This window comes from Macaca fascicularis, chromosome 3 (genome assembly GCF_037993035.2).
Source record: "Macaca fascicularis isolate 582-1 chromosome 3, T2T-MFA8v1.1".
NCBI classification, from domain to species: domain Eukaryota; kingdom Metazoa; phylum Chordata; class Mammalia; order Primates; family Cercopithecidae; genus Macaca; species Macaca fascicularis.
Window position 1 is genome coordinate 86,469,664 of NC_088377.1, and position 23,638 is coordinate 86,493,301.

The 23,638-nt window shown below is 44.8% G+C and overlaps 2 protein-coding genes and 1 pseudogene across 6 annotated transcripts in view; 1 reads left to right on the forward strand and 2 right to left on the reverse strand.

Annotated features, from left to right (window-relative positions):
* The window catches only part of COA1 (cytochrome c oxidase assembly factor 1), a 195,723-nt gene that overhangs the window by 47,185 nt on the left and 124,900 nt on the right, over window positions 1–23,638 (forward strand). For all 4 annotated transcript variants that reach the window (XM_065542070.1, XM_065542068.1, XM_045389057.2 and 1 more), the window contains one exon: window positions 2,551–2,928. The gene's annotated coding sequence lies outside the window, so the exon portion shown is untranslated. The remainder of the gene's footprint in view (window positions 1–2,550; window positions 2,929–23,638) is intronic.
* The window catches only part of BLVRA (biliverdin reductase A), a 44,569-nt gene that overhangs the window by 19,805 nt on the left and 1,126 nt on the right, over window positions 1–23,638 (reverse strand). The window contains exons 2-4 of one of the 2 annotated variants that reach the window (XM_005549715.5): window positions 13,513–13,620; window positions 11,913–11,945; window positions 279–400 (exon numbers count right to left, since the gene is read on the reverse strand). In XM_005549715.5, coding sequence (XP_005549772.1) covers window positions 279–400; window positions 11,913–11,924 — 134 coding nt within the window. In that variant the 5' untranslated portion in view covers window positions 11,925–11,945; window positions 13,513–13,620. The remainder of the gene's footprint in view (window positions 1–278; window positions 401–11,912; window positions 11,946–13,512; window positions 13,621–23,638) is intronic. The other variant, XM_005549714.5, reaches the window with a different exon arrangement.
* LOC102116367 (vacuolar ATPase assembly integral membrane protein VMA21 pseudogene) lies at window positions 15,251–16,294 on the reverse strand (annotated as a pseudogene).

Consider the following 23,638-nt stretch of genomic DNA (forward strand, 5'->3'; position numbering starts at 1 on the left):
CTGTGCCCCTTCTCTAACTGTCAGCCTTGAGCTCACCCTCCTGCCTCTGTCTTCCAGTCTCCCCAGGCCAACCTACTGTGCATCCCAGCTGCAGGCCCAGCAAGCTTCAGTTCCCAGACCCATCCCAACCTGAGATCTCGTGGGGCTGACCCTAAACACTATTCTCGGTCAGGAGATGGCTCTCCCTGCCCTGGGTCTGAAAAATCTCCATGTCCTGCGGCTAATCTGCCTCACTGGGCTTTCCACAAATTGTGAAGCACAAAGACAGTGTGAGCCACCTGGACACAAAGCCAATCAGGTTCAGGAATGCTGAGGAAGGGTGTGGATTCCGCAAGTCCCTCATCCGCACGGAGCCGGCTCTGCCAACACCAACCACCACCACGCCAAACTTCCTCTCGGGCTGAAACACAAGGGACCAAGGTGGAGTTTGAAAACACTGCAGCCATTGAGCAGAGAACAACAAAATAAAGGAGCCAGCAGGGTCCCGACAAGCAAGTTGGAAGCCAGCCCAGAACACACAGGAAGCCACAGCATCAGGATGGGATGAGACAGTCCCCGAAATGGTGGCTTGGAGAGAAGTCAGTCCCGCCAAAACCTGTTCCTGAAGGTGCTCCACCATGTCTTTAGGTTGAAAACCTTCCGAGCACCCACAGAAAGTGTTCCCCCAATTTGGCTCTCCACTTCTATTGCCCCATCTCCAATAATGAAGGAGCTTTCCTCATTAAGCCAGACCCAGCCCATGGCCTGGTACTTCTGCCCTCCCTGGGTCCCTCTTCCAGTAGACACGTGAATCTGATACTGCTGGGAGTCATTCAGAGGGCACAGCTTCTTCATCAGATGCTGGCAGAGGAGGCAAATGGGCAAACCATGACTGGTCACCTTACTCAGCTTGGGAACCACAGGCTTTTACTCTTCACTACAGCCTTCTGAGTTCCACATTTAAGATACTGCAGTATCTTAAATATTATTTAAATGCACTGCTGGAGGCTGTATGTGAGCAGTATTACGGTGAAAAATCAAACCGACTTTTAAGTTATACAGCAACTCAGTATGATAAAAACTGATAAAAATTATCTCCATGCACTGGGCGTGGTGGCTCACGCCTGTAATCCAGCACTTTGGGAGGCCGAGGCAGGTGGATCACCTGAGGTCAGGAGTTCGAGACCAGCCTGGCCAACATGGAGAAACCTCGTCTCTACTAAAAATACAAAAATTAGCAGGATGTAGTGACAGGTGCCTGTAATCCCAGCTACTTGGGATGCTGAGGCAGGAGAATTGCTTGAACCTGGGAGGCAGAGATTGCAGTGACCCAAGATTGTGCCACTGCACTCCAGCCTGGGTGACAGAGCAAGACTCTATCTCAAAAAAAAAAAAAAAAAAAAAAATCATCTGCATGCATTCCTTAAACTCACTTCTTGGATGCCTTGGAGCATAGAAACATGAATGTCATCTCAGATTTGCCCCTTTTCTTCACCTTTGTACCCAGTTGTCACCATTTCCCACTGACTCTGCCCCTCTTCCTGTGCCCACTGCTCTTGTCTTCTTCCAGGATTTCTTCCAAATGTTTGGGGATTTGCCAAATGTTTTCCTATTATTGATTTCTCATTTAATCCCACTGTGGTTAGAGAACATTCTTTAAATGATTTGAATCCTTTTAGATTTATTGAGAGATTTTATGATCCTTGATGTGGTCTGTCTTGGTTAATGTTCTGGGCACACTTGAAAAGAATTTGTATGCTACTATTGTTGGGTGGAGTGTTGTATAAGTCTGTTAATCAAGTTGGTTGATTGTGTTGTTTAGTTATTCCGTATCCTTCCTCATTTTCTGTCTCCTTGCTCTAGCAGTTATTGAGGGTATTGAAATCTCTGAATATAATTGTATATAACTGTGTATTTCTCCTTTCAGTTCTATCAGTTTTGACCCACATATTTCAAAACTCCGTTATTAGATACATACATGTTTAGGATGGTTGTGTCTTTTTTATTAATTGACCCCTTTATCTTTCTAAAATGACCGTTTTTATTCCTAGTAATATTTTTTGCCCTATAATTTATTTTGTCTGATATTAACAAACCATTCCCAATTTCTGTTGATCAGTGTTAGCATAATACATTTTCCCCCAACCTTTCACATTTAATCTATATGTGTTTTCATATCTATAGTTTCTTGTCGGCAGCACATAGTTAGGTCTTACTTTTTTTTTTTACTCAATCTAACAATCTCTGCCTTTTAGTTGAAACGTTTAGACAATTTACATTGTGATTATTGATATGGTTGGGTTTCCATCCAAATTCTATAGAAATCTTGCTATTTGTTCAATCTGTTCTTTTCCCCCTCTTTTCCTGCCTTATTTTGGATTAATTAGAATATTTATTATGATTCCATTTTATCCCATTTGTTGGCTATTAGCTGTAACTCTTTTTCAGAAGTTAAGGGTTTTATATTATATATTTTACTTACCACAGTCTACTTTAAAGTAATATTATGTGCTATTCCACATATACTATAAAGAACCTCACAACAGCATACTTCCATTTCTTTTCTCCTAGACCTCGTACTGTTGCTATATAATTCAATATTGAAGCGAGAGATTCTCCAGAGCTTGCCCAGAAGCCAAGATGTCTGGAAAGGATCTCAGCCTCTCTCAGCCTGCAGCTTGGGAAGAGTGATTCACAGAGCCTGACTGCCCATTGCTGCTAATCTGCACACCGGCCTTGGCTCACACATCTGACTGGAACTGTCTCCTGTGAGTAACTGCCTCTCTTTATTCAGCCTTGCAAGTTTCCTGGGAGTGCTTCTAACAAGCGGACTTCACACATAAAAGGGGACTCTGGGAGACCTAGTTCCTGGCTTCTCTTCTGGAAGTCAGGGAAGAGCACAGGAAGGAGTGGCCACAGTGCCCAACTGACAATTGACAATTTCACCAAGTAAGTCCTTTTTGGGTTACAAGTCTAGTTTTTTTCTTCTTTTTTTCCCCCGTAATTTCTAATTACCAAAAAGCAGTAAGACAGCCTCTGGAGAAATCTGTATAGTCAAAACACATATTCATGATAAAATATTAATATCTGTTTCCCTTTCAATCAAGAAAAGAAGACTAGCAATCCCCTTATTAGGTTAAATATTTATGGCATTCTTAAGGTTACCAAATTACTACATTCCAGATAATAACCAGGATATGCTTCTACCAGCTTAAAAAAAAAGCCACAAGGTTAAGAAACAGCTCTATTATCTATAAATAAGCCAAACTGCTTTTTAAGATTTCACTAGTTAATGATACACACAAACTTGCATACAAAACCTGGCTTGCACAGTGTGTCACGCTAAATTATAAACTGCTTTAGGATTTGGTTTCAGTATTATTGCCTTGCAAAACTGACACACAGGGACAAGATATGGGTGAAAGGCCAGGTGCAGGGGCTCATGTCTGTAAACCCAGCACTCCAGGAGGCTGAGGTGGGTGGATCACTTGAGGTCAGGAGTTCCAGACTTGCCTGACTAACATAGTGAAACCCTGCCTCTACTAAAAATACAAAAAAATAGCCAGGTATGGTGGTGGCGGGCACCTGTAACCCCAGCTACTTGGTAGCCTGAGGCAGGAGAATCACTTAAACTGGGGAGGCAGGGGTTGCGGTGAGCCAACATTGCGCCTCTGCACTCCAGCCTGGGTGACAGAGCAACACTTCATCTCAAAAAAAAAAAAAAAAAAAAAAAAAAAAAAAAAAAAAAAAAGATATGAGGGAAAACACTGGTATCTTAATAGTCAAGCTCCTCTTAGGGAAAGAGCTTTATTTTTTTTTATTTTTTTGAGACGGAGTCTCGCTCTGTCGCCCAGGCTGGAGTGCAGTGGCTGGATCTCAGCTCACTGCAAGCTCCGCTTCCCGGGTTTACGCCATTCTCCTGCCTCAGCCTCCCGAGTAGCTGGGACTACAGGTGCCCGCCACCTCACCCGGCTAGTTTTTTGTATTTTTAGTAGAGACGGGGTTTCACCATGTTAGCCAGGATGGTCTCGATCTCCTGACCTTGTGATCCGCCCATCTCGGCCTCCCAAAGTGCTGGGATTACAGGCTTGAGCCACCGCGCCCAGCCAAGAGCTTTATTTTTGAGAAAAATCACTTGTTAGGACTTTTAATGTGAGCCTCTTCATTTTATGTGAGGGATCCTGAAGGTGCATTCTGAAGGGAAACTGCAAATCAGAGATGGCTAGACCACTCTGTAGTAGCAACTAAAACTTTGGGGCTAGGAACCAGTAGGAGGCAGAGGAAAGGGGAAAGCGCATGCAGGTTAGCAAAAGGCTGAAACCTGCAGAGAAGGGAGCCAGTAAGAAATGCCCAGAAGAGGAGGGAGCAATGGACTTCTAGAAACCAGGACATCTACAATTCCATTTTCAGTTGTCTGCTGTGCTCTGCTATCCTGAACCTTTGGGAAGATGCCACTACAAACGGCCCCATAGAGGTGGTATTTAAGGAAAGAAGAACAGGAGCAGTTTTGAGACAGCAGAAAATGACACATAAGCACAGCAAAGTGACTAAAAAACTCACTCAGGTCCAAATCACAGTCACAGAATGAACTTGCGCCCCACCCTTGGACTTAAGAGAAGCTGGTGTTTGGCACTCCAGACACAAAAATGGAGTTCATAGAAAGTTAGGAATGTGCTCTGCCAACTTAGAAAAAAAATTTTTTTTGAGATAAAGAGGGTAGAAGAAAAATGTAAAAACTGTAGAAAAACTTCAAGGTGTGAGGCATGAGGACAGGTGCTGAAAAGGTGGAAGGAGAGTACAGGCAGTCAGACAGAACAAGCTAGTCATTTTCATCCACTATTTGCAAGAATTAAAAAGAAGTTTGACAACTCATTGGTTGGCCTGGGAAAACAGGCATGTTCATATGTTGCAGGAGGGAGAGAAAAACCTAATTTATGGAGAGCAACTTGGAAATACTCACTACAAATTAAAATGCAAATGCCCTTTGCTCTGGTAAATCCAACTGTAAGAATGTGTCCTACAGAGCTACACAAGTCAAGTGACTTAGGCTTACTGCAGCCTTGCTTATAACAAGCAAAAGATGGAAACAGTCTATATGTCATTATAACAGACTGGCTATGAAAGTTATGATAGACTTGTGAAATAGAGTATTACACGGCTATAAAAAAAAAAAAAAAAAAGGAAGCCCTTTATGTATTGAAAGGGACTGGTCTCCAAGATAGATTATCAGGTGAAAGAAGCAAAGGACAGGCTAGTGTGCACTGTATGCTACAGTCTGTGTAGTAACAGGAGGGGTGGGAGCCAAAGAGAAAACATACTGTCTATGTTTAGGATCTCTTTGAAAGGACAGCCCAGAAACCTGTAATGCTGAAACTGGCGACACGCTTGCTGGGAACATGAAAAACAGAGTGGCTGGGAAACAGGGCTAGGAGGGAAGAGGGCTTCTCATAGAAAATCTTTTTCTCTTTTTTTCTTCTTTAAAGTTTAGAATCACACAAATGTATTCAGTATCTAAAATATAAACAACCCCTGAAAACAGACATAAATATCAGAGGGTTGCTCCAAGAAGGTGAGAACTCTGCAGTGTACAGCGCCTTGGCTCACTCTTACCTCCCTTCCTGGGGCTCCCTCTACAGTGCTCAGCATCCTCTGCTGCCCCTGTCCCTGCCCTGCCCCATCCAATGACCCCAAGTGCTCCTGGCCCTGCTGCAATTGGTTTTCACTCCCATGCTTCCCTGCTTCACCATGGGTCATCCAAGACCTTCTCGTCACCACATTCAAGGGCTCTTCCTCAGCCACATGCTCCTGGACTTCAGACATGGACAACCCTTACCTGGACCTTCTTCAAACTCACTCCTTCCTTTCTTCCCTCACCTCATGCCACCAAGGTTTTCTTTTCACATTTCACTTTCTTTCTTCATTTTGCCCAAGAGGTGTATATTTCCCAAAGCTCAATCCTCATCCCTCTATTCTTCTCTCTCCCCCATATCCCCAGAGTATGGGGGTCCCTCATTCTCAGGGTTTCCATGACCACCTCTATGTCAAAGACCACAAGCATCCTGAGCTGGGGGCCATCCTCTCTTCCAAGCCGCATTCCCAAGACATTTCAACCTGGTTGTCCCACTGCGCTCTGGATCTTCATGCTCTGTGCTAAACTCCAATTATCCACCCTTCCTGACGGGCTGTCCTCTGAACTTGTGGGCAAAAGCCAGTAGCTCTAGGAATCCTGGCAGCACCCAGTTTTTTTTTTTTTTTTTGAGACAGAGTCTTGCTCTGTCGCCCAGGCTGGAGTGCAGTGGTGCAATCTTGGCTCACTGCAAACTCCGCTTCCCGGGTTCACGCCATTCTCCTGCCTCAGCCTCCTGAGTAGCTGGGACTACAGATGCCCGCACCACGCCTGGCTGATTTTTTTTGTATTTTTTAGTAGAGACGGGGTTTCAACATGTTAGCCAGGATGGTCTCGATCTCCTGACCTCATGATCTGCCTGCCTTGGCCTCCCAAAGTGCTGGGATTACAGGCGTGAGCCACCACGCTCAGCCAACACCCAGTTTTAAATGCTTGGAGTGATTCCTGCATTTAACAAATATCCTGAGATCAAAGGCTGACTGTGGCCGATGGTCCTTCTGTGCTTTCTCCCTCCAGCCAGTCTCCAGGCCACAACAAGTTTTGCTTGAAAATTTCTGTCATATGATTTCCTTCCTCTACATTTTCACTGACCCTCCCAAGCTGTGGATTGCATTAGATTACTTAACAGTCTCTGAATCATCCTATCATTTAGGCAACAGACATTTAGTGAAGATAAGCTATGCATGACGCATCAAGCCAGATGCCATGGGGATGCTAAGATGAGCGAGGAACCCCGACAGCTACAGTCAAAGCGGGAGGGGAAGGTAACAAAAGAAAAGACACATAAAGCGCAATGGAAATTCATAAGAGGGAGGTATGACTTCCCGAGAGAGGACTCTGAGAAAACTGTTTGTGCAGTACAAAGGACATTTGAACTGGATGGACGGGATTAGCTGGACACAGACAAGAACAAAGGCATTAATGGGTCAAAAGCATTGGGGCTTAGATCTCCATTATGCCCCTTAACCCCCTGTGACTTAGAGCAATTGACTTCTGGGCTGCTGTGTAGCAGATTAACTATATATGTTGAACATGCAGAAAAATGAAGAATGAGATATAAATGATATAAAATGCAATTACATACATTAAAAGTATATCAGGCTGGGCACCGTGGCTCACGCCTGTAATCCCAGCACTTTGGGAGGTCGAGACAGGTAGGTCACTTGAGGTCAGGAGTTCAAGACCAGCCCGGCCAACATGGCAAAACTCTGTCTCTACTAAAAAAACAAAAATTAGGTGGCGTGGTGGCCCACTCCTATAATCCCAGCTACTCAGGAGGCTGAGGCTGAAGAATTGCTTGAAACGGGAGGCGGAGGTTGCAGTGAGCTGAGATCACACCACTGCACTCTAGCCTGGGTGACAAGGGTAAGACTGTTTCAGGAAAAAAAAAAAGTATATCACACAGGAGGTGATATATGTTGCCAGGGGTCAGTAGCAAGGGGAGGTTGTGGCTATAAAGGGGAAACACAAGGGAATGTTTTGGGGTGAGGTTCTGCATCCTGACATCCTGGGGTGATGGTTATGCATGTGTTTTAATGGGTAAACCTGTACACCAAAAAAAAAAAGAGGCAATTTTACTGCATATAAATGTTTTTGTTTGTTTGTTTGTTGAGGCAGTCTCGCTCTGTAGCCCAGGCTGGAGTGCAATGGCACGATCTTGGCTCATTGCAACCTCTGCCTCCTGGGTTCAAGTGATTCTCCTGCCTCAGCCTCCCAAGTAACTGGGATTACAGGCATGTGCCACCACACCTGACTAATTTTTGTATTTTTAGTAGAGATGGGGTTTTGCCATGTTGGCCAGGCTGGTCTCAAACTCCTGACCTCAGGTGATCTGCCTGCCTCAGCCTTCCAAGGTGCTGGGATTATAGGCATGAGCCACGGCACCCAGCTTACTGTATATAAATTTAGAAGGTATTTGCACAAAAACAAAATTTTTCATGAACATACATAAATAAAAAAGGAAAAACAATTCATTAGAATAGTTGTCTTTGGCAGAGTGAGAATGGGGATGGAGAAAAAAGGAATAAAAAATAAGTAAGTCTGAGAGCAGAGCCTTGCACAGCGCAATAGAGGCAATGTGTCAGGAACTGGGCATGCAGACCATCCCTGTGCCTGAGGTCTCTTCCCCCTGCCTTCTAAAAGGGAGAGGGAATGGCCTAGAGGAGGGTGAGGAAAGCAAAGGAGAAGAAAAGAATTAGTGAGGAAGTGATGAGGAGGCAGGAAGTAGGGTAAGGAAGGGACAGACTGGAAAGTTATGGTGGTCCCAATTAGTGGTAAGTTCCATGAGCATGAGTACCACACTTACATTTTTACCATTACAGACATCAAGCCAGGTCTAGAGTCTGGCACAGTGTGGTGTCACATAAATTTTGGTGACTACATCAAGGCAATAACAGGATTTACAGCCTTGGTCACTGGCTGCTGGCGTGTGGGAACAGTGAGGGGACTGGAGCGCCAGGCTGATGGATGGCCCTTCGAGGAAGAGCAGATTTGGGGCAAGTGAAAGCAGCAAGTCCAGCCTGAGTTATAACAGGCTTGGGGTCCCTGTGGCAGCTCTGACTGAGATGAGTGACAGGCTGCTGGACGTACATGTCTGGAGCTGAGGAGGTACCTGTGTGAACAGATCCATCTGGGACTTTCCCAAACACACAACCGACAAGAAAAGCTGTGGGAGCAGATGAGCTCCCAGGGCAGCAGGCAGGGTGCTGGGAAACAGACTCCCAAGGAGTAGGGAGAAGAGGAGCCTAAGAGAGACTCTGAGAAGTGGTCTGAGAAACAGGAAGAAACCCTGGGGTATCAAGGGGACATTTCAAGAAAAGTGTGGTCAATAGTGTCAAATGCTTAAGGAAAAAGTTTCTGCAAAATTTGGTAATGTGGGGCTCACTGGTACCTTCCCCTGAGAAGTAGAGCAGTGAGAACACAGTCAGACTGCAGTGGGACTGGACAGAAAAGAGAAGGGAGAAGGTGGTCTGACACCAAGGGACAGATGTGTAAGGAACAGCCAGGCACAGTGGCTCATGCCTGTAATCCCAGCACTTTGGGAGGCCGAGGCGGGAGGATCACTTGAGGTCAGGAGTTCAAGACCAGCCTGGCTAACATAGTGAAACCCCATCTCTACTAAAAATACAAAAATTACCCAGGTGTGGTGGTGCTCCTGTAATCCCAGCTACTTGGTAGGCTGAAGTGGGAGAATGGCATGAACCCAGGAGGCAGAGGTTGCAGTGAGCAGAGATCACGCCACTGTACTCCAGGCTGGGTGACAGAGTGAGGCTCTATCACAAGAAAAATAAAAAATAATAAATAAATATATATATGTGTGTGTGTGTGTGTGTGTGTGTGTGTGTAAGGAACAGCAAAGGAGGACCCAAGTCTAGGAATGTTCTTACAAGGTTAAGAGGAAAAGCCATCAAAGAGGACAGAAGAGATCACTGATGACTGATGGAACTGCTCCTGGACCAGGGTGTATAAGCTTAATATTAATGCAAAGCTTCCATTGTTTCTTTAGAACTTAAAAGACCCTAAGAATTAGAGCAAGCCACAGGGTGAACCACAGGGGCCTTCAGATAAGGAGGTCAGAGGCACAAGAAAGTGGTTACCAGAAGTCAGCCCCAAGTGGAGCAGGGCTGGTCGAGATAACGTAATAGGGAGACTTACTTTTGGTTGTTTTCCATTCTGTAGTCTGAGTTTTGCGGTATGAACATGTATCTACATTATTACAAGATACATTTTTATAAAATTTGCAGAGATCATCATTGACCCTGACAAGACTCATTTCAGTATATAATATGGGAAAAGAAACCAGACCGCAACAGGCTGAGAATGACCCAGGGAAGAGAAAATGGAGAAATTAACTGCAGGTATCTTTTTCGAGAAGCCTGCCTTGCAGGGGATGAGAAAGATAGGATAACAGTCACTTGACAAGATGTGAGGTGTTGTTTTGTTCTGAAGAAAGCATTTTGAAATATCGATGAGAAAGAGGTAGTGGGAATTAGGTTAATGATGCAGATGGCAAAGGAGATAACTAAGGAGCCGGCACAAGGTCTGAGCAGGCAGGAGTGTGCAGTTTCAGAGCAGGAGAAGGGTACACCATCACCAGGTGATATGGTTATGCTTTGTGTCCCCACCCAAATCTCGTCTTGAATTGTAATCCCCATAATCCCCGTGTGTCAAGGGAGGAGCCAGGTGGAAGTAACTGAATCACGGGGGCGGTTTCCCCCATGCTGTTCTCATGATAGTGAGTGAGCTCTCACGAGATCTGATGGTTTTATAAGGGGGTCTTCCCCCTTCACTCAGCACTTCTCCTTCCTGCCACCTTGTGAAGAAGGTGCCTTGCTTTCCCTTTGCCTTCCACCATAACTGTTAAGTTTCCTAAGTCCTCCCCAGCCATACTGAACTGTGAGTCAATTAAACCTCTTTCCTTTTTAAATTACTCAGTCTTGGGCATTTCTTTATAGCAGCATGAAAATGGACCAGGAATGTCTCATACCAGAGAGGGATACATACCCCTTTCTCCTTTCCATACCCAGCCCTGGGGCATGGGGGAAGCTGCTCCAGGATGGGCCTGAGTAGTTGAAGCCAGACACAAAATCCCTGCTCCTCAGACACACTATGGTCCAGGACCTGATTCTGGCCAATAAGACCGAAGGTGGCATTTGATGGGGCTTCAAAAAAAGGCTCCCACTCCTCTGAAGGAGTGGCCAGAAGCCACTTCTTCGTGCTGATGAAAGGGAATGCGAACATGTGTGGCCTGCCCTAGGATGTAACCAACAGCTGGATGGAGAGCAGAGAGGTGAAAAGCTCCTGGATCCTTGAGGAGGTCACTGAGCCACAGGATCGACCAGCCCTGAGGCCTGCCCTTCACCTGGACTTCCAGGAAAAAGGCACATTAACTCAGGCTTTCTGGTGTTCACAACTTGGAACTCTCACTGACAAGCATCCCTTGCACTGTGACAGGAGGAATAGGACTAATGGAGAGGCAGGAATGGAGGGAGATGATGTCAGATAGAATGTTTACATTTTCCTCTGTAAAATGAAAAGGGATCCTGATGCTAAGAGTGAGGGGGACCTTCGAGGAGGACAGAGCTTAGGGAGAGGGATGAAACCTGGAGCTGGGAGTTCAGGACACTGGCAAGGAGCTGCCTAGAGTGACAGGGGGCCTGGCGGGTGGTGCTGAGCACCAGATAAGGACGCTGAGACATCTGCCAGCTGCAAACAGCACAAGGGTGTGCCACTCACCAAAGACCCCCCTCTTGTGGGGACGGCCTCTGTGTTTGCCGTGTGGATGGACAGGACAAGTGGGAAAAGCATAGTGGGCATCAGCACAGCAGTGGTTGAAGTGATGAACCCCAAGGTCTAGGCTCCACTTGGAAGGGAGTGAACAGAGGAAGGGGCTGATGGATGAAACAAAAGGAAAAAACAAAGGGATGAGGAGCTAGACATCTCCATGCATCAAAGAACTGAAAGTGAGAGCACCAAGGAGACAATGCAAAGTGTTTCCAGAATAACACAAAGCAGGGATCTGGGCCCAGCAACCTCCATGCCCCACTACTAGCCAGAACTAGGAGTGTTGTTTCAGGATTAGCTGCAGTGGGTAAGTTTGAATGAAGCCAGACAGACACAGATAAGAACTCAGAGGGGCCTAGTTCTTCCTGCGTCACTCAGAACCACGTGCACATCAGTAGACTGGAGGGGAAGTGTTCTCAAGTTTGTGCTGATGTTTCTGAAAGGGAATGGAGACCCTGCAAAGGAGAAATGAAGGACACAGTAAGAAAAGCATCCCTTAAACTGGTCTTTGTAAAGAACTCACCTCTGTATTCATCTTGGTTTCTTCCTTCGGTCACTGTAAAGACAAAAGCAGAGGTTCAGGTCCCTGGTGGCACCTGCCCAAACTCCATGCAAACACTCCCCTTTGCCACCCCACGCTCCCCCACTGCTTCCTGTCCCATTGGTCTCATCTTCCCCAAATGCCTTCACCACCTGTGCCTTCCAGCAAGGATATCCAGGCCAGTGTCTATTCTGGCCTGGTGACAGCTGACTTCCCTGGGATGTCATACCAGCAATGCTTCCTTAGAGAAGGGCATTTCCAAGCCCAGGTCCATCTCCTACATTGGAAGAGCAGCTGCAATTGGGATGCCTCCATGGGAAGGATGCACTTCCCAAAACTGGTGCTTGAAGAGGACAGCTTTTTATCTGGCTTTTTAAATGGGGACAAGCAAGGCAATAAGAAATATACACTTTTCTTTTCTTCTTAGCTGAGTTTCCAGAGGACTGCAATTTAATATGTTCAAAGAATAGTTCAAAAAGCCACTCCGGACCCTCAGCATTAAGACAAAGGAAGGAGGGGGCAAACAGGTGAGCGGGAAGGAGGGGTGACAAGAGGAGATGAGGGGAGACCACAGAGTAAAGGAAAAGAAAGACAGCAACAGCACGGCTTAATAGGGGTCCTCAACTTTAATGTACCCCTAGGATTCTTGTTGAAAATGTGTATTTCTGGGTTTCACTCTCAGATTCTGATTTGGAAGGCCAAGAGTGGAGGGGAGGCCACGAATCTGCATTTTCACCAAGCATCCAGGTAAATGCACACAGACGGTCAGGAGCCATACCTGGAGAAACACTGGAATGTCGGTAGAACAGAGGCCTGTAAAAATTAACTTTTTCCCTCACTTGTTAGAGCCACTAGAATTGCCACTGTATTTTTAACTAAAACTGGGCAGGCAAGGGCAGGCAAATGGATAACCAGAGGTGATGAAAAATGCACTACAGATGCCTCTCCAGCCCCTCCACCTGCATAGGCAGTCCAGGAAGCCAATGCCGATGACCACTTGTAGCTTGCAGAGGGCCTCTGAAAAGGGAAGACTGTGGCAACCCCTGCCCTTGGACCCAGCACAGCATTTGATCTTATTCTCTTTGGTTAAGCACAGGGATGAGAACCATGAATGACAGTGAAATAACCACCCCCATTCCAAAACAAACAAAACCAAACCTTGGCAACCTTAAGATTACCTGGGGAAGGGTGCGTGGGTGATTGTGTGGGCTTTGTGTTGAAAATAGCCTGCTTTTGGGGCTGGACACTGTGGCTTACGCTTGTAATCCCAGCACTTTGGGAGGATGAGGAAGGCAGATCACCTGAGGTCAGGAGTTCCAAGCCAGCCTGGCCAACATAGTGAAACCCTGTCTCTACTAAAAATACAAAAACTTAGCCAGGTGTGATGGCGTATGCCTGTAATCCCACCTACTCAGGAGGCTGAGGCAGAAGAATTGCTTGAACTCGGGAGGCGGAGGCTGCAGTGAGCCAAGATCGAGCCACTGCACTCCCAGCCTGGGCAACAGAGTGAGACTCTGTCTCAAAGAAAAAAAAAAAAAAGAAAATAGCCTGCTTTCGGCAACTCCCCTCCCTTCTCTCTTACCATTGCTCCTTCCTGCTTTGAGAGCGGGTCTCATGACCCAACCTGGCCAGCACACATGATGCCTTTCCTTTTGCAGTCTGGAGCCTTTTCACATCTCCTGAAACAAATCTGAAAAAGGGAACCTACTAGAAGAAAAACTCCAAAAAGCAGAATGTGACAAAGAAAGTGGACTTTCTTCTCAGATCCTGGGGAGGCAATGTAGGTGTGATGTCTCTTTATGCATAAAATATCTCAGAAAGGCCAGGCACAGCAGCTCACGCCTGTAATCCCAGCACTGTGGGAGGCTGAGGTGGGAGGATCACTTGAGCCCAGGAGTCCAAGACCAGCTTGGGCAACATAGCGAGACCCTGTGTTTACTTAAAAAATTAGCCAGGCATCATGGCATACGCCTATAGTCCTAGCTACTTGGGAGGCTGAGGCAGGAGGATTGCTTGAGCCCAGGAATTTGAGGCTGCAGTGAGCTATGATCATGCCACTGCACTCTAGCCTAAAGTGATAGTGACATGAGTCACTGACATGTCACATGTCATCACCTCTGTCACTCACAGGATGACAGAGACCCTATCTCTTTTTTTCCCCCCAAACTACTTTGTACCCAGATGAGAGACCTTGTCTCATTAAAAAAATATATATATGTATCTCAGAAGGATAACTAAGACACTGAGAGCTGACCCACAGGCAGTGGGTGGGGTGGGAGCACCAGCACTAAGTGGCGGATGCGTGAAGACACAGCAGCAGAGGGTCCCCAGCAAGCACACTCTGCTCGTCCTCCCCTGCTACCTGGAGGCCCCACAGAGATGCCCTCCCCAACACCCTGCTGTGCTTTACTTCTGTTTTTAAGAACTTTCGTTCAAGTCTCCCTTGGAGCTTGCACATGAGTGACAGAGTCACATAACAGAACACCCAAACGTGAGGAGGATGAGAACAGATATGAACCTCTCTGGGTCAGCTAGTTCATACACATTAACCCTAATCCTCAGAACCCTGGCAAACAACAACAACAACAACAAAAAAACCAAACTAGTATTAATTCCATTTTACAGATGAAGTGCCTGGAGTTCAGGGAGGGTAAAGCACCCTGCCTCACAGCCAAGGCACTACAGCACTGCCCTGCAGTTTCCAGACTTCCTGGTTCTAGACTCAAACCCCAGGCTCTGCCAGAGGCCTTGACAGGTCCTGTCTTACATTCACCCAGAGAGCTTCCATGCTAAACAGGAGACCTGGTGTCCAGTCCTGTCAGTCCTGAACTACCCAAGCAACTATGACAGTCAAACAGGTCACAGGCTGTAGGCTGAATGGCTGGACTTCATCTCTAAGGTCTGCTCCAGCTCTAAATTGCTCTATGGTTTCCAGACAAGGAAATTCAGGTAACTCTTGTAACAGACAGAATGATACCCTCAGTCATGATCACAGAATGTAAATTATGATTATAGCAAGAAGGCCTAGCTGACTGACAGATCAAAATGTTTGCCAGAGTGTGGTGGTTAAAGTGTGGTCAGGAATACACTCTGACATTATTGGGGGACTAAAAGTGGGTAGCATCTCTGTGGAAGGCGGTGTAGCAATAACTCTTAAAATTCCAATCTGACCTAGCAATTCTACTGCTTCCTATTTCTGTCTCCAGCCCCCAAACTACATTCAGAAGAAACTGCCCTGAGTCTTTTGACCTTGAAGAAATCTCAGTACTACTTGCTTTTTTTTTTTTGTAATAAACATATGTATTTATAACTAATTTAACTTTTCCAAATTCTCATTTGCAAATGAGATTTATATAGTTAAAACTGAATATACAAACCAACATATTAGGAGGATCAAAATTTACACTACTCAAACGTGACTCCTTAAGACTGACTTTAACATGTTCTTTCAACTTTATTAAAATCAGATGTCCCCCCTCCAGCATATATCATTTTAAAAAAAGAATTTAATGCTATCAAAAGGTGATGTTCACTTTAATCCTGTTTGCCTTCACACCACTGTCGTGAGTCTTCATTCCAGGCCACATACATAAAGAGGGCCAGCACCACATGGCCGCCGACCACTGCAACACTAGCAGCATAACAATATCTGTCCCTATTGGACATCCCAAGGGTGCCTTCAAATATGTAAGATTTAGTTGTGAAATATAACCCAATAGGAACGGTGATCATTAAAGCTGTGAAGAACAGGAGTGTCTTCAGTGTAGATGCTAATGAGCTTTCTTTTCTGAACTTAGGAGGCTGCAGTGCGTTCAGTGCCGCTTTATCCGGGCGCTCCACGGTGTAACTGTGCTGGCACAGGCACTCGGTGGCAGGCTACTTGCTTTTCCTTTCTAATGAGATCTTAAAGGAAAATTTTCCTATAAAAGTGGTCTACAAAACATTACTTATGAACTTTATTGTTTTCCTACATAATCTGGGGAATGCAAAACAAAAGAAAACAAACAAACGAAAGGATGTGGACAGATGCATATGCATGAGAAAGAAGCCTACCTGGAACTCGTACACTGGGCATCAGGGGTGTACCAGCTAGAATAAATGGCATTGCTGTTTATTTGTTTATTTTTCAGGGTCAGGGTTTTGTTCTTTAACCCAGACTGGAAAGAAGTGGCATGCATGATCACAGCTCACTGCAACCTCGAACTCCTGGGTTCAACTGAACCTCCTGCCTCAGCCTCCCAAAGTTCTGAGACTGCAGGCATGAGCCACTGCACCTGGCCACACTGCTGTTTTTAAAGCACATTCAGCTGGGGTACCCCAACTCGTTGCTCACAGAGCTTTGAGTGACTGGCAGGACTTGCCATGGTCACATAACTGTAAAGGCCAGACAGATCCTTTCTGTGCTGTTTCCCCTTCTGCTTTCAACTCCCCCTTATAATAAGATGCACTGTCAGGAGAGGCAGCAATCCCAGGCCAAGCGAGATCTGGCTCCACCTTACAACTATCTGCCTGCCCATCACACAGCTCCCTCTCCTTTCCTCCCCATCATCTGGCCAGGACTAGTTAAACACTGAACAGAATCCAGGAGGAACTTTATTCTGTATTTTAATATATCTTAAAATATCTAAGACCTAATCCTGTAACAAAAAGGTTTTGGTTTGTTTAGTTTTTCTTTTTATTTAAATGTCAAAGGTTTAGTATTTAAATGGTCAAACACAGAAACATTCTGTTTTCTAAGTTTTAGTATTATGCTGAGAAATATTTTCCCAAAAGACATATTAAATAGATATATTTTTATTTTCTTATAGATTTTTAACTTTTTTTTTTTTTTTTCTTGAGACAGCTTCACTCTTGTCACCCAAGCTGGAGTGCAATGGTGCGATCTCGGCTCACTGCAACCTGTGCCTCCAGGTTCAAGCCATTCTCCCATCTCAGCCTCCTGAGTAGCTGGGATTACAGGCGCCCGCCACCATACCACCACGCTAATTTTTATATTTTTAGTAGAAACGGGGTTCCACCATGTTGGCCAGGCTGGTCTGGAACTCCTGACCTCAGGTGACCCACCCACCTGGGCCTCCCAAAAAGGTGGGATTACAGGCATAAGCCACCACGCCTGGTCTTAACCTTTCTTTATTTACATTTTTATTTTTTAATCAAATCTAAACAGTATTTTGGTATATGGCAAGAGATAAGGCTATAAATTTACATTTCTCCAAATAGTTGTTCCTATGTTATTTATTGAATATTTAATCCTTTCCCCCAGTGACTCCACACTTAAATTTTTATGAATACAGTTATTCTTTTTTTCATTTTTTTCTGCTGTGCCACAGACCTCTATTCCCATGGTTATAACATACTGTTTACATGATTGTGGCTTTACAGTGTTTCAATACCTGGTAATTCAAGTTCTCTCATTAATCTTGTTCAGTATTATTATATATTCTTACTTGCCTAGACCGCCATATTAATTTTAGAACATCTTACCAAGTTAAAAAATTCCACTGGGACTGCGACTATGATTGCATCAAATTTATACATTAAATTAGGGTGAATTAATAAGCCTTCCCATCCAGAAACATGGTATGCCTTTCTAAGAGCAGCCACTTTAAAAATAAATAAATAGGCCAGGTGTGGAGGCTCATGCCTGTAATCCCAGCACTTTGGGAGGCCGAGGCGGGCGGATCACTTGAGGCCAGGAGTTCAAGACGAGCCTGGCCAACATGGTGAAACTCTGTCTCTACTAAAATTACAAAAATTAGCAGGGTGTGGCGAACAAGCCTGTAATACCAGCTATTTGGGAGGCTGAGACATGAGAATTGCTTGAACCCGGGACGCAGAGGTTGCAGTGAGCCGTGTTCACGCCACTGCACTGCAGCTTGGATGACAGAGCAAGACTCTGTCTCTAAATAAACAAATAACTTAAAAAGAAGAATCTTGAGTTAGTTCCTGAATTATTGCATAATGACAAACAACAGCTTAGGCTGTAGTGGCTCACCAGGAAGTTGAAAGAAAAAAGTCAACACCTTTGCAGAAACAACTTGCTTGAAGCAATTTAAAGCAGGTTTCTCCTCCCCCCATATCTACTGCAGCCGGTCTGCAAAACAGTCTTGGTGTTTGAGCCTTTATTTGCTTTGACTCCAAAACACAATGGGCTCAGGTGCACAGAGATGAACTGTCTCTCTAGGGGATGAAGAGCCAGCCTGTGACCCCAGAGAACAGAGTTCTAGACCTGGCTTGGCACCAGGTGATCAAGAGCAGGGCACGGGGTCCCTTGTGCCTTAGTTTCTGTACCTTGAAATAGAAGAGGGGGCAGATGAATTTAGATGACCCTTATGTTCTCTTTCTGTGCTAACATGGTATCACTTTAACCCACTTTACTTCTTTTTTTTGCGGGGGTTGGGGGGTTCTCTTTCGGTTTAACTTTCTTGGTGTCTGGCTTGGTTAACTGAAGGTTTTTAGCTTCTCTTCTGGCTCCACAAGCAAACTAGGTTGAGGCTCAGGTTGCAGCCATTAAGGCCCCAGGCACAAAAGTGCTGTACAGATAGGGCTTCTCCTTGGCACTCTGCCAAAGAGAAGCCACTCTCTTCTCTGCCCCACTTTTTCAGCCCCCATCTGCTCTATGTCCCTTCTGTTCCTCCTCCTCACCACTTCAAAAGCTTCTACCTTTTACTGAAAGTGATCTTAATATAACAGGAGAGAAATGAGATGAGGTCAATGACTTTCATTAAGCCTAGTGTATTTAAACTTGGAAGGGCATAATCATGTTTGAAAAGAGCTGCTTATTAACTCAAATAATTGTAGAACAATGTGCAACTCGACTTCAAAATAGGGTTGAGAGCAGAACTTTCTGGAGTCCCATACAGGTTTTTGGGCACTGACCCCCGCCAGAAGGTCCAGGTCATAACTATGTTCCCTTACTGTTGAAAGATGAGTTCTGCCCAGCCAAGTGCAACAGGAACTGCCTAGACAGGCACAACTCACAAGTGCGGGGGTGGGAGAGGGGTGGGCAGGGGAAGGAATACAAATCTTCCACAGAGCCAAAACATGTGTGGGTCTAACTTTTGTTTCTAACATTTTAAAAGCTCAATAATTATGCTTTCAAAGATCTCTAGAGAGAACATCTTTCTTCAGCAGATCAAGATTTTTTACAAGCAAGATTTCACAATGTGTTATCTGCATCCTCAATATTAATTACATAAATAATTTTATTCTTTACACCAATTGTATCATGTTCTTTCACTGTTTTGTTTTCCCTTAGATTTTTTAAGGTGCTCCAAGTTCTCAGATTTCAGGTGAGGAACTTCAAGGTCTTTTCAAAGTCTGAGGTTTTCTGAGTTTATCAAAGAGAAATAGCTAAGTTACAAGAAAAATCATTACGTATAAGTGTGAGTTATATAAAATATTCAACTATTCACTCAGACATCAGCAAATATTCGTTTTAGCACAACAAACAGCACACATGAGTTGAAATAGGGTGGACAGAAAAAAACCTAAAGAAATCCTGTAGCACCTAAAAAAGAGAATGACATGACATCACAGCGTGAAACAGAGCCAGGGGTCAAAAGCAGCAGTGGCCCATGGGTGTGCAGTATGTGTTTTGTTTTTCAAAAACATTTTTTGCCTATTTCCTTTTATTCCCATAATATCCCTAAGAAGTAGAGCCCCCCCAACCTTCATTCTGCAGAGGCAGAAAGACATTGGATCCCTTGCTGATGGTGATCCCCAGTGGCCCCTCCAATGGCCTCATCAGGCAGGCTGACTGTACTCTTAGCGTCCACCTGGGTTTAGCCAGTGGAGGAGATCAGCAGGCAAGGAACAGAAAGAGAGAGGCTGGGGGTACTTGTGCTCCCCCTGCCCAGTCCCCAGGCTGCTGCTCTGGCAGTAGCTGCATTCTCTGATGGCCACAGCAGCTCTGGATGGGGGTGGCTCCTCCAGCAGTACTCCAGCCCTCTCCTCCCAGCTCTGGTCTCCTCCCTACCCCTTCAAACCAGAGTGGGGGTGCCCACTGAAGCTCTTTCCTGTGTGCCTCACCATCACTTGTTGGTTCCTCCAATCCTGCCCACTCTTCTTTAAAAATTCTCCTTAAAATTCCTTTCATTTTTATGCTTTTCACTGTTGGGATCTCAACTGATAAACCTGGTGGTATATCAGTTTGCAGCATCCCTGGCTTTTCCCCACTAGATGCCAGTGGCATATACACTTTTCCCCCCAGCACGTCAATCAGAAATGTCTGTAAGAACTACTGGGTTAAGGGCTGGGTGCGGTGGCTTATGCCTGTAATCCCAGCACTTTGGGAGGCTGCGGCGGGCACGGTATGGATCATAAGGTTAAGAGATCCAGACCATCCTGGACAACGTGGTGAAACCCCATCTCTACTAAAAATACAAAAATTACCTGGACATGGTGGCACGCACCAGTAGTCCCAGATACTCAGGAGGCTGAGGCAGGAGAATTGCTTGAACCCAGGAGGCAGAGGTTGCAATGAGCTGAGATCGTCCCACTGCACTCCAGCCTGGGTGACAGAGCAAGACTCCATCTCAAAAAAAGAAAAGAAAACAAAACAAAACAAAACACAAAAAAACCCAAAAAACAACTACTGGGTTAATGGAAATCACTAAATTATTGCTGACAAAGCTCTAGAGTTTCACATTCCAATTTGCACGTGGGAGAGATGCAAAACCTCACAGTAAATTAATAGCACAGCCAGGACTAAACAGCTTCCTTGGCTTACATTATGTTTCCCTTTTGATTTCAGTCTCTCTCCCACATGCAAATTGGAATCTGAAACTCTAGAGCTTTGTCAGCAATAAATTACTGATTTTCATTAACCCAGTAGTTCTCACTGACATTTCTGATTGTTGTACTCGGGGGAAAAGGGTATGTGCCATTGGCGTCTAGTAGGGAAAGGCCACGGATGCTTCAAAACATCCTGTGATGCACAGGACACCTTCCTACCCCCACTACACACACACAACAAAGAGTTATCCAGCCCAAAATGTCAACAATGCCAGAGTTGAAAAAGCCTGGATTACTCATCATGCAGAATGAACTACAGCTGTGACCTTCCTCCTCATTCCAGAAGTATGGGGAAGGATAAGGGAGAGGGTGACCCTCTCAGGTGGGGCCAGCTGCCAGCCTCAGAGGTCTAAGAGTAAAGGTAAAAGCAACTCTTGCCCTGGAGGGAGTTGGATACTTTGGAATCTATTGAGAAAAATATAATAGCTACATGGGACACAAGTCTGGAAATATAGATATCAAAATATTAACAGTAATTACGTCTCTGAGTGGTGAAACTTTTAGTGACTACTTTCTTTTTGCTTATTTATCTAAACTTTTCTATAAAGGTTAGTTAGCATAATTATTCAAAACTCTAAAAAACATTACAAATTATGCCACTTCCATTGACTGCATCCCTCCTAGCCCCAATTCCTTAACTGAACAGACTTTCACAGGGCAATAACATATCAAGGTGCTCTGATAATGAAGCCCACAGAAAATTTTTCCTATAGCTGAGAATCAGGAAAGGTTCTGCTTCCTTCAAGGCCATTAACATTTGGGGGATCAATGAATGAATGAATGAATGAATGAATGAATGAATGAAGTTGCTATGTATGTTTTACTTTCAAATGACAAGAACCATGTAACTGACCAAGTTTACCTTTCTAGAAACAAATTTGGGACTCAACTACAAAAATATAGGCCTGCACTGACCTATAAGGGAGCCACTAGACAGAGTGGCTATTGGAATGTAAACTAACTAAATATAGCACATTTTCATAATCATAGAAAATTCTATTGGATAGTACTGAAACACTTTATTCTTTTTTTCCCTGCAATAGTTTCTTGTACTTATACTTTCTCTCATCTCAATTCCTGGCTATATTTATCTTCTATTTATTTGTTACTATTCTACATGATTTTGTTGCAAATGACCTTCATTCCTTTGTGGATCAATTTGGGGCACTGTACTTTTGAAATATCAGTGTGTATATATATATATCACTGTTTCTGAGAGTTCAACCTTCGTTTCTGACTGTAAGGCAGATCTAGCAGCTCATGTAATGTAGCTAGTTGCTCACAGTTCAAAGACTGAAGAGAGGCCGGGTGAAGTGGCTCACGCCTGTAAATCCCAGCACATTGGGGAGGCCTAGGTGGGTGGATTGAGAGCAGGAGTTCGAGACCAACCTAGCCAACAAGGCAAAACCCTAGCTGGTCGTGGTGGTGTGTTCCTGTAATCCCAGCTGCAGGAAGCTGAGGAAGGAGAATCACTTGAACCCAGGAGGCGGAGGTTGCAGTGAGCCAAGATGGTGCCACTGCACTCCAGCCTGGGCAACACAGTGAGACTCCGTCTCAAAAAACAAACAAACAAAAAGACTCAAGAGAACACTGTCAGGAACTAAGCTCCCCTGTCACAAAGGCACTACATTCAGTGTTTTTTTTTTTTTTTTAATAAACAAAAAGGTATATACACTGTCCATTAATGAAAAGTTTCGGCCGGGCGCGGTGGCTCAAGCCTGTAATCCCAGCACTTTGGGAGGCCGAGACGGGCGGATCACGAGGTCAGGAGATCGAGACCATCCTGGCTAACACTGTGAAACCCCATCTCTACTAAAAAATACAAAAAAAAACTAGCAGGGCGAGGTGGCGGGCGCCTGTAGTCCCAGCTACTCGGGAGGCTGAGGCAGGAGAATGGCGTAAACCCGGGAGGCGGAGCTTGCAGTGAGCTGAGATCCGGCCACTGCACTCCAGCCTGGGCGACAGAGCGAGACTCCCTCTCAAAAAAAAAAAAAAAAAAAAAAAAAAAAGAAAAGTTTCACTATTTGATTAAAGCTTAATTTGAAGCTGAGTCATGAAATGTCTTTTTCAAATTCCAAAATATATGGCTATCAACTTATTTCTAAAATCTTAAATATATGATTTATGACAAAAAACAAATGGCCCAACCTGTTACTACTCATATATATATGATCATGTCATCAGAGTCCTGGATACGCCAAAGAGAATCAGAAATGAAAACGCATGCAGCTCCTGCACCGTGGGATTCCCTGTCAGCCCACGGTTCTGGTGGAGTGTCGCCTCTACATAGAAGTCTATGCAATTTTGAGTATTTTACCAGATTTTCAGTTCTATAAAAAATGACTGGGAGTAATAAGTAGTGTAGATCAAAAACTAAATACAATTAGAACAAAGATGAAAATTAACAGATGTGGCCCAAAGTGGCAAATCTTTGACTTTAATCAGATGCTAACTGGATAGGCAGGGGGTACAAAGAATAAAAAAGTAAAGATCGGCCGGGCGCAGTGGTTCATGCCACGCCTGTTATAATCCCAGCACTTTGGGAGGCCAAGGTGGGTAGACCACCTCAGGTCAGGAGAATAGCTTGAACCCAGCAGGAGGAGGTTGCAGTGAGCCAAGATCGTGCCACTGTACTCCAGCCTGGGGACAGGGCGAGACTCCGTCTCAAACAAAACAAAACAAAACAAAACAAAACAAACAACAAAAAAACCCAGTAAAGATTACATATGAAATGCGGAAAAACACACTGAGAATTATTCCTTAAAAAGGCCAAGTATAATTAGAGACCCTTTTGTAATTTTTAGCTCCCTGGCTACAGAATCTCCCTTCTGATACTTTGTCTAACATTTGACTTAAGTTTGTTTTTCTGGAATGCATACCGTTAAGGGAAGGATGAACATATTTATCAATAC